This window comes from Danio aesculapii, chromosome 20 (genome assembly GCF_903798145.1).
Source record: "Danio aesculapii chromosome 20, fDanAes4.1, whole genome shotgun sequence".
In the NCBI taxonomy this organism is placed as follows: domain Eukaryota; kingdom Metazoa; phylum Chordata; class Actinopteri; order Cypriniformes; family Danionidae; genus Danio; species Danio aesculapii.
Genome location: NC_079454.1, coordinates 36,539,907 through 36,551,445, shown reverse-complemented (window position 1 = coordinate 36,551,445; position 11,539 = coordinate 36,539,907). Strand labels below are relative to the sequence as shown.

The window sequence follows — 11,539 nt, the reverse complement described above, 5'->3', positions numbered from 1 at the left end:
TCTGTGCTGTTCTAGATTTATTTGGATGTATATAAAGTATTCTGACTGGCATGTGTGTTTGTTTAAAACTGCTGTTATTGTACAACTTCAATATTTATTCTCTTTGTGTAGATGTAGCTAAATTATAAGAACTACCAGAAATCTTTTATGTTTTTATTTCTATGTATACGTTAAAATCACTTTTCATTTTATTAGTTATTTTATGTCAGTCGTGATTAATGTTTTGTTTCACCAATAGTGTGTTTATCTAACTCTGCTGTAATTATATTTGCATGAAAACAATTCTATGATTGCTTCTTTAATAATACTCAATTTCTCCTCATAGATATTGATGAATGTCTGTTCAGTCCATCCATCTGTGGTCCATACTCCAACTGCACAAATGAAATAGGAAGTTACAATTGCTCATGTTTGTCTGGATTCACTATAACAAACTCAAATCTCACCATCAGCATCAACAACACATGCAGAGGTAGATTTATGATCTATCTACCTTTTCATTTGGGTTTACCCTGAAATTGTATAATTAGACAGAATTTGAGAACTTTTTTTTACTTTGGATTTATTCTATTGTATAGACCAGGGATGTCCAAACTTGATCCTGGAGGGCCGGTATCCTGCATAGTTTAGTTCCAACGTCTAACTGTCTAACTGGGGTTGGACCTGAACTTTCCAGGATACCGGCCCTCCAGGACCGAGTTTGGGCACCCTTGGTATAGAAGCTTATTAATGAGATTAAACTGACCTGGACTGTATTTATTTTCTTTATTTTTTATTAATAAAGATGTGAATGAATGTGTTGAGATGTCAGGCGTCTGTGGTCCAAACTCAATCTGCAACAACACTATTGGGAGTTACAATTGCTCATGCATGAGTGGATATAATGTAACTGATCTAAACCTCCCTATAAACAGCAATAACACATGCACAGGTATGACTGAAAGATGATGCTCTGCTCATATATGAGGGTTTTTTATTCTCTTTCAAGTGTATTTTCTCTATCAACTGTAGTTTTTAATTATTTTGTCAGATATTTGTTCAATCAACACTTAAATCTAACCCTTAGCTCTGCCATTTTAATATCATGTAATTCAACTTTTCATAATTAATGGCTTGTTTTAATACTACGGTATCTCCCTGTAGATATAGATGAATGTCTGTTCAGTCCATCAATCTGTGGTCCATACTCCAACTGCACAAATGACATAGGAAGTTACAATTGCTCATGTTTGTCTGGATTCACTACATCAAATTCAAATCTCACCATCAGCAACAACAATACTTGTGAAGGTACATTCTTTGCACAATGAAATCTCGAGTAATACAGGGTTTTTTGTTAATTGATTATTCTTTTATTATTATAGTAATAATAATTAATATTATTATTAATATTTTTAAAAATCATTCTTCTTGTCACCATTAATTGTCTCTTGAAATGCATCTAGTGATTTCCACATTTCCAACATAATAAATAACATTCTTCACACTTGTGTAGTGCTGTGGTGGAAAAAAATGTCTATTAATGACTAGGAAAAAATATCTAAATTACCTCTTAAATGAAAAGGATACCACACTGATGTGTCATAAATTCGAGTGTGTCAGTACTCATTCATTAGCTAGCTCAGAGGACTGTGTTTCTGTCAAACATGCACAGAGAGAGAAATAGAGCGTTTTACATACTTCACCAAACATGTAAATAACATTCTTTGTTGTTCAAATGACAAATGAGTTTGTTTGGAATGATTAAGCCTTTAAGAGCAAGCTGAAAAACATTGAGAGCAAGAAAAATACTTCAGCAGCAGTTCCATTTGCTGTTCGTTTATTATAATTTCAATAAATCTGCAAATCTGTTTGAGTGATCACATACAATGGGATTAATATTCAAGAGCATAGCAGCAGTTGTAATAATGTTTTATTAGTATCATTTAAAAAAAATACTGATATTGTGTCAGGCTTAACTAAATTCTATCATAAAAATGCTGCGAGCGATGTTTTTTTAAGTTTAGTTATAATTCAAATGGCATCACGTAAACAGATAAAACACATGAAGTGTTTTCATATGTGTTTGCAAGTGTTATTTATTTAAGATATTGCTTGATGAAAGAATATAGGATGGTCTGTGCAAAGCAAATCAAACTTTAAAATATGAAATGCTATGAGATTTGTTGCTCTGATAAAGAAAATGATCTATTGTCTATTGTCTATTAAAAGTCTATTGTCTTTTGATTTGTGCATTTGTTAAATAATTCCAAAAAAGTAAGGCAATGCATTAAAATATAAAAGTTAAGATACCAGTTTCCAATATAAAGGAGCTTTACATGCTATTTGTAAATCTAAACATACAGTAGGTGGAAGCAGATGACACCGAAAGCACAAATTACAATTGCAAATGGACACACTCACTCTTTCTTCATTTACTTTTAGAGGTCATGACGGCTGCTTTTCCAAGTGTAATAAAACCACTCAAGAAGTCTAATAAATGTGAAAAATGAATTAAAAAAATTATTTATTTGATTTTTTTCTCTAGATATCGATGAATGTCTGTTCAGTCCATCCATCTGTGGTCCATATTCCAACTGCACCAATGAAATAGGAAGCTACAACTGCTCATGCTTGGATGGATTTACTACAACAAATTCAAGTCTTGGCATCAGCATCGATAACACATGTAGAGGTATATATTACTGTGCACTGTGGTATATTTGTTCTTCATGCACCTGACTAAAGTATCTGTGTGGCGTCTACTGATATTGCATCCCTTGTCAATGCTTACCTACTGTATAAATGATACTTGACATGTCTACAGACGACTTATTCTGAGTCAGATGACACCTCATACCCTTTGAACACTAGCACTTAAATAATGCTAATGCTCCATAAACCTTATTGCAGTAAGAATCAGACAAGACTCCAGGCAATACATTTGAATATGCTGGATATAGGAAAATCTGGACTTTGATTACATCAGGTTATAGATTTAGATTGTCGTCTAAACTTAATTCTTCTTTTGTTATTACACAAACTCACTTTAATCTAATGTTACCAGACATTTCGTTTTCTGAAGCACGTGAATGTTAAACCTGCTAGGAAAAGGAATGTTAGTTAGGATTAACTTAAAATAATACAAATTATTTACAGCATTTCACTCTTTCCACATTTTGTTACCTTAAAATTGATTAAATTCATTATCTTCCTCAATGTTCCACTAACAATTCTCCACAATGACATTGTGAAAAGTTATTTAGGAGTTGAGTTTTGAGGAAAATAATGAATTTAATTTATTTTGGAGTAAGGATTTAACATAAAAATATGAAAAAGTTAAACACTGTAAATACTTTATGGGTGAACTGTACATTTACATTTGTTAAGTATATGAATAATTAGCCAGAGTTACTTTTACTTTCAACACCCACTTTATTATCTGCAAATACCAGAGCATTATGTTATTAAGATACTAAAGAATGAGTTAACCTGGATGTGTGTATATGTTACCCACACTATATCTTTTAACTGAACTTTGTTTTAATAAAGATGTGGATGAATGTGTTGAGATGTCAGACGTCTGTGGTCCAAACTCAATCTGCAACAACACTATTGGGAGTTACAATTGCTCATGCATGAGTGGATATAATGTAACTGATGCAAGCCTTCCTATCAACAGCAGTAACCCATGCAGAGGTATGATTAATGACCGAGGCTTTTAATCATTTGTATTGTATTGCCCTAATCTACCTAATCTAGTTCACTATTACCTTTCAATCTATCAAATGTTTTGTTTCAGATATTTATGAATGTCTTGACTCAGAATCAGTTTGTGGTCCAAACTCTTACTGTTACAATTACAATGGAAGCTTCTCATGCGTTTGTTGGAAAGGATACAACGTCACAGATGGGAATAAAGATATTAGCAAAAGTAACCAATGCATTGGTAAGTTTTCTCTGTGTAATATTCTTTGTCATGGATTTCAGGTGTTGTTTGTTGGAAACAACTTCAATGTATTGTTGCATAGTGTCAAATGTCAGTATTATTAAAAGTATATAATTTGACTCTTCTTAATTTTACTGAAAACAACTTAAACATGTAAAAAACGGTTTACTGTTTACCTAGAGGTGTGAACCTATTCTGGTCTCACGGTTCGGTTCGGTTACGATTATTATGCCATCGATTCGGTTCAATTCTACATTTCGGTGCATCACGGTGCATTGACTATGCTTTCCATACACAGTGTTGTATTTTGGGGGGTGGCTATAACAAGCTGTCTGTATAAACACACACACACACACACACATGGACACACAGCACCACACTGTCTCTTATTCACACACATACACAAACATAGACAGCACCAAACAAACACGCACGCGCACTCACACACACGCCACGCGTGCTTTCTTGCTCGCTCGCTCGGGAGCGATATTGTGAGATCGCCCACTCCTGTTAAAATTACACCAGAGTTACCGACCGCTGCCACGCTATATTCGGAAATTTATTATTCGGAATGCATACAGCCGAGAGGAAAAGAGAGAGGAGAAAAGGTCACGCCAGCAGGTGAAATGGGCCACAGCGAGAGAGAGAGAAATGGAGTACTTTCATTCTCTCAATCGCAGAGAAATAGAGGCTTCTGCTGTAAGTGCCAGTGAAAGACTTTCCAGAAAACACACACACAGTGAAATTTTTAAGTAGTTTGTGCCTGCAGTGTTGTAAATACCCACGCTCGCCTCCCTCGCGACAGAGCGCATATGAGATAAATGACGTCAGTACATAATAACCGGTTATGATTATTACTGAACCAATACCGAATTGTCCGTGTCTGCATTGCAGTGCACCAAAGAAACAATTAATTTTGACACCCCTAAATTTACCTTTCGTTAAGCCCCGGCCTCCTCACTTACTGTTGTCACGCCTGTCACGTCTATTACAATATGTATGCACCTGTGTCAGACATTGCTAGGGATATAATTAGTCAGTTTTGGCAAACAGGTAAGATATCTGAGAAAGCCAGACAAAACAGGCCTGCAGTATGCATTACAGGGGTATATTCACGACATGATACGACACCGATTAGAAAATAATTGAATCAAAACTGAAGCTAAAGCCTAGCCGCCTCATACGCTGACCATTCAACAGCTTAGTTCACAGCCGGATAGGTGACATTTAGAAATAATCTAATAATAATAAAGTAAACCATGATTTCTCTTTTTTAGCCAAAAAGCCTGATAGACTATTGTTGTGCAATGAAGTAAATTAAAAAGCAAATCAAAGTATAAATAGCAGGAGTGAGCAAACCTACCAGCAAATATTAATCCCACACCAAATATAAAAGCAGACACTAACCCGCTAAAACGTCCTCACCAATGACTAAATCTGCAAAAGACAGATGAAAACATTGGTGAATTGTAGCTCTGACATGGACATGGGGGTTATAAATTACACAAAAAAAGCTGCGGGTGAAGTATATTGATCGCAAGTGCTCAGTTTGTGAACATATCTCTGTTTTGTTCTGTTGATGTGTAATCCAAATATTCTTAGCTTGAAACAGATGTAAATATGACTGAATCGTGCTGCTTTTACAGCTCCTCACACAGCTTGATCCCCGCTAGCATTTCTCCCCTTGGGATTAAGGCTTTGGAAAGGGAAAAAAATCCACCACCCGTCCAAACTTTTAGGATATCGAGTATCAGATTTGCACAATCCATATGCACAACGCTTTGGCTTGTTTTCCTCGCTTGTTTTCCTCCCTCACTTGACAGACCTCCCGCGCGTAGCTACGGTTGCTAAGCCACGATTGGTGTGTGGCGGTTTTCAGATGTGGCTTAGCGAAGGGTCAATTCCTATTGATATTGTACATTTTATCTGATTTATTGTGCTTTAATAATTCTAATTTCTACCCCCTTGAGTTATGTTTTAAGTTTTTATAGACAGATTAAGGTTATGAGAAAACGGATGTCATTTATGTTTTAAGTGAAATAAAAACTACTGAAAATCAATTCATCACCTTATTTTTTTCCCATAGATACTGATGAATGTCTGTTCAATTCATCTGTCTGTGGTCCATATTCCAACTGCACAAATGTGATAGGAAGCTACAATTGCTCATGTTTGGATGGATTCACTGCAACAAACCTCAGTCTCACTATCAACATCAATAACACATGCAGAGGTACATTTTATATTTGGATTTTTGTTTACTTCAATGATTAATAATAAAGTAGATGTTTTTGGATACCATTTGTCCAAACTGTAAGGAAACATTATGATGTTTCCTACATTATCTTGATTGTAAAGTTAGAGAATGAATTACTGATCTTTACATACTATACAAGTGATCTAAAGTTTTATCCTTGATTTTCGGCCAATGAAAGATGTGGATGAATGTGTAGAGATGTCAGACATCTGCGGTCCAAACTCAATCTGCAACAACACTATTGGGAGTTACAATTGCTCTTGCCTCAGCGGATATAATGCAACTGATCCTATAAGCAGCAGTAACCCATGCAGAGGTATGACTGACAGATCAAACTCTGAACTGTTTGTGTTTGATTGTATTGCCTTAATCTATAACCGTTCACTTAATTAATTGTTTTGTTTCAGATATTTATGAATGTCTTGACTCAGAATCAGTTTGTGGTCCAAACTCTTACTGTTACAATTACAATGGAAGCTTCTCATGCTTTTGTTGGGAAGGATACAATGTCACAGATGGGAAGAAAGCTGTTACTAAAAACAACCCATGCATTGGTAAGTTTGAATTAATGTAAAATGTGCTAACGTTTACAACTTCACTACATCAACATGTATACTTGCCTTATGACAATGTACAAGAAGTAAAAGCTGTGATGGCTCCTCTCTGATGGTACAATTGCTCTATAAAGAGGCTATTTCTTCCTTTGAAATTGAAGCTCCCTGCCCCTCTTCTGTTGACATTAACACACTGTTGAACTACTGGGGGCTTACTGCAAACTGTAGACAGTAACTCTATCTTATTGTGGATAAAACCAAAGACTCTAGAATAGGGAAATGTGTAATGATGAATATGGTAAATAAAACCCCATCTATTAGTACAAGAGCCAATTATCGATCACTATAGGCTGACTGAGAAGCTCACACCAGATGTCTGCTTTTACAACAGTTTGCTGGTCAACAAACACACTTAAATCTCAGTGAATATTTGCTTCACAGACATAGGAAATATTTCCAGATAAAGCTTGAAATCTATACTTTTAAATGATATTCTTGAAAGCAAAAGTTTTCTGGTTTTGTAATCTCTGTGAAACTAACGCGAGGTACAGTCTGTTCAGTCAAACAAACATTACATGACAGCAATTACTCAAACTTGTAAACAAAGAGTCATCTTCATTTCTGGAGGAGATTCGCCATCAAGACCAAGTTGTTAATTACTTTACAAGAGCGGCGTGATCAAATGATCATTATCCAGAGGATGATAATGTGTAGAATGGCCATGAATGAGGTTAGTGTCATGATCTCATTCCTTTTGAGTGCGCATGCGTGTCAGCTCGGGCAACCTGAAAATATGCAGATTTTGTTTAATTTGGACTTTTATAAATGAAACTTATGAGACGGTTGTTGTTTAAGTTTATTGTAGATTCCAAATATGTAATGTAGTTGTAAGCCTAGCAAACAGTTTTGAAGAATTTGATGTTTCCCCATTCAGACAAAATGCCCAAGCATACTGCCCGAGAGGCGTTTGGTTCATTCTTCGTTTAGATGTGGGTTTAGAGCTTTTGCTGTTAGTATGTTCTGTTTTTCAATTACTGTAAGAACAGTAAAATCTCAAAAATATCAATGTATTCAAAAACAGTCTGAAGTCTGAAAATCTCAGACATTGCATTTGTTAAATACTTTGCTATTATGGAGGTCTGTAAAGTGAAGGTGCACAAAAAACCTTCCCCGCATTTACCTAAAAATTATATTCATCCCAGTTCATGTTATGATGCAGGAGCTGTGAAGATTTTTTTTTTTTACTCAAGGCAGAAATATTTTTTAATTTCCTATAGAAAATGGTTTACACATGAAAATCTTTACTCTTTATATGCTTATCGATGCTCTACTATTGTTTATATTTGTATGGTATACATTACATTTGTTCTTCTACCCAGATATAAACGAATGTCTATTAAGTCCATCTGTCTGTGGTCCAAATTCCAACTGCACAAATGACATAGGAAGTTACAATTGCTCATGTTTGTCTGGATTCACTGCAACAATCTCAAATCTCACCATCAGCATCAACAACACTTGCAGAGGTACATTTAATGTTTAGATTTATGTACATTTGAGTTTTGTCTAAAATTTAATTAGTTAAAAATTCAGATTTTTACATTGGAACCATCCTATTGTAAAAGAGCTTAAGAATGAGATTAAATTTTACTTTTTCTACTAATATAGATGTGAATGAATGTGTTGAGATGTCAGATGTCTGTGGTCCAAACTCAGTCTGCAACAACACTATTGGGAGTTTCAATTGCTCATGCATGAGTGGATATAATGTAACTGATCCAAACCTCCCTATAAACAGCAATAACACATGCACAGGTATGATTGGCAGATGAAGGATCAGTGTTTTGAACAAACTCTTAGGGGTTTTAAATCATTTTATTTTAAAATATTTTCCCCTCAGATATTAATGAATGTCTGTTCAGTCCATCAATCTGTGGTCCATACTCCAACTGCACAAATGAAATAGGAAGTTACAATTGCTCATGTTTGTCTGGATTCACTACAACAAACTCAAATCTCACCATCAGCATCAACAACACATGCAGAGGTTATTTTAAATATTTTATGTCCAAAAATTATTAATGGATTGTTTTTTGTTTTTTTAATTAAATTAAAATCATCCAATCTCTACTTTTTGCATATTACATTTTAAAAATGCATTTTCCACATAATTCTCTTTTCATAAAGATGTGGATGAATGTGTTGAGATGTCAAATGTTTGTGGACCAAACTCAATCTGCAACAACACTATTGGCAGTTACAATTGCTCATGCATGAGTGGATATAATGTAACTGATCCAAACCTCCCTATAAACAGCAATAACACATGCACAGGTATGATTGGCAGATGAAGCCGTTTTGACTGTTTGTATTTTTTAAATGCTGTAATCTTACTCACTCATTTATTTTCTAGTATAAGGTTTTGACTCCCCATCAGTGTTTTTACCAAATGCTTAGTGTTAATAGTAGAATTTCAACAAAATAAATCATTCTTATACAAGATGTTTTTAAATATATTGCATTTCCTCCTCAGATATAAATGAATGTCTGTTCAGTCCATCAATCTGTGGTCCATATTCCAACTGCACAAATGAAATAGGAAGTTACAATTGCTCATGTGTGGGTGGCTTCACTACAACAAACTCAAATCTCACCATCAGCATCAACAACACATGCAGAGGTAGATTTTATATTATTATTTGTGTTTTCTTTAAAATTTAATTAGTTGAAATGTGTGAATTTTACTTTAAAACCGTCCTATTATAAAGCTGCTAAAAATGAGATTAAACTGACCCGAACTCTACTTTTCCTCACTGCTTTCTTTTAACAAAGATGTGGATGAATGTGTAGAGATGTCACGCATCTGTGGTCCAAACTCAATCTGCAACAACACTATTGGGAGTTACAATTGCTCATGCATGAGTGGATATAATGTAACTGATCCAAACCTCCCTATAAACAGCAATAACACATGCACAGGTATGATTGACAGATGAAGCCGTTTGTATTTTTAAATACTGTAATCTTGCCTACTTATTTAATCTCTAATATAATGTTTTGACTCCCCATCAGTGTTTTGGCCAAACTCTTAGGGCTCTATTTTGACGATCCATGCACAAAGTGCAAAGCGCAGGGCGCAAACGCATTAAGGGCGTGTCAGAATCCACTTTTGCTAATATAAGGACGGAAAAATCCACTTTGCGCCGTGGCGCATGGTCTAACAGGGTTGAGCTTATTTTCTTAATGAGTTATAGTTGTGTTTTGAGAATAAACCAATCAGAGTCTCATCTCCCATTCCCTTTAAGAGTCAGTTGTGTCGCGCCATAGCGCATTTGCTATTTACATGAAGGACTTGTAAAGTGTAAGTGTAAAAACTGAACCCTTCACTAGAGAGAAAACAGTTAAACAGAGCATCTACAGCAGGAGAATGAGAGATAAGCCTCCTCATTATTAACTTTCACTTTCACTCTCATGGATAGGGAAACCTTGTATGCACAGACATCAATTAGCCTATAAATAATTAATTTAGTTTAAGCGCAAATATTTGTTTCAAAACTATTTTTAAATTCAGTTCTAATTTCCAGCAAACGAATAATTGAACAATAATAACGAAATGTGTTAAAAAACCTGAGTTATAGCCTAATACACAGGCTATGCCCCATATGGTCTAAAACCTGACAGGTGGGCAAATCTAAGCTTGTTTTTAATAAAACAAATATAAATATGCATATAATAAATAATACTGCTAATAATAATAACATTATACAAAAGCTTGTCATGAATAAACTGAAAAGGCTTCCGAGATGAAGAAGGCATGGAAGTATTGTTTTTATATTTATGTAGGCTAGAAAATAATATGTTTTGTAATATTTTAATCCTTTATATTTATATTATATATATATCCTTATTATATCCTATATATATATATCCTTAGTATTTTAATTCTTTTTCACATTTAAAGATATTTGCGTATTGCTCTACATCTTGTGTGTATTAAGCAGTGTGTAAGCCAGGCGCACAACTAACGCGCTCTACATTGGACAATAGTCCGGCTTTGTTCTGGTCTATAGAACAGACTATTATAGTTTCCCAAAATAGCAACGCGCCAGCAATGCCCCTCAACTCGGCTCCTTTTTTAGATCAGAACGCCTATGGGTGCATATATGAGCGCAAATGCATTTGCTATTTAAAAAGTGTGGAGCAAAGCGTCAAAACGACTCTTGCGCCAAGCTGAAACTAGCAAACAACAATTGCGTTGCGCCTTGTGCCACATTGTGCCGAGTGTATGATAAGGCACTTAGTGTTATAAGTAGAATTTCAAGAAAATAAATCATTCTTATACAAGATGTTTTTAAATATATTGCATTTCCCCCTCAGATATAAATGAATGTCTGTTCAGTCCATCAATCTGTGGTCCAAATTCCAACTGCACAAATGAAAAAGGAAGTTACAATTGCTCATGTGTGGGTGGATTCACTACAACAAACTCAAATCTCACCATCAGCATCATCAACACATGCAGAGGTAGATTTTATTCTTAGATTTTTTGTTTTGATTAATGCTTAAAACAGTCCTATTATAATGCTTCTAAAAATAAGATTAAACTGACCCGAGCTCTACTATTCCTCACTGCTTTCTTTTAACAAAGATGTGGATGAATGTGTAGAGATGTCAGGCATCTGTGGTCCAAACTCAATATGCAACAACACTATTGGCAGTTACAATTGCTCATGCATGAGTGGATATAATGTAACTGATCTAAACCTCCCAATAAACAGCAATAACACATGCACAGGTATG

The 11,539-nt window shown here is 34.9% G+C and overlaps 1 protein-coding gene across 1 annotated transcript; it reads left to right on the top strand.

The window, feature by feature from the left end:
• Positions 1-804: 804 nt before the first annotated feature.
• LOC130247388 (latent-transforming growth factor beta-binding protein 1-like) lies at positions 805-9,831 on the top strand. Its single transcript, XM_056480614.1, has 12 exons — positions 805-931; positions 1,144-1,290; positions 2,528-2,674; positions 3,532-3,678; positions 3,782-3,928; positions 6,015-6,161; positions 6,364-6,501; positions 6,593-6,739; positions 8,119-8,265; positions 8,408-8,554; positions 8,927-9,073; positions 9,812-9,831. Exons 1-12 carry the CDS (start codon positions 805-807, stop codon positions 9,829-9,831), a joined length of 1,608 nt encoding a protein of 535 aa, XP_056336589.1.
• Positions 9,832-11,539: the final 1,708 nt, after the last annotated feature.

Bases quoted from the DNA above. Each gene is read 5' to 3' on its own strand.
- LOC130247388 (XM_056480614.1), top strand. From the start codon at position 805: ATGTCAGGCGTCTGTGGTCCAAACTCAATCTGCAACAACACTATTGGG. The intron at 1,291-2,527 runs GTACATTCTTTG...TTTTTTCTCTAG, and splicing joins CAACAACAATACTTGTGAAG to ATATCGATGAATGTCTGTTC. The intron at 3,679-3,781 runs GTATGATTAATG...GTTTTGTTTCAG, and splicing joins CAGCAGTAACCCATGCAGAG to ATATTTATGAATGTCTTGAC.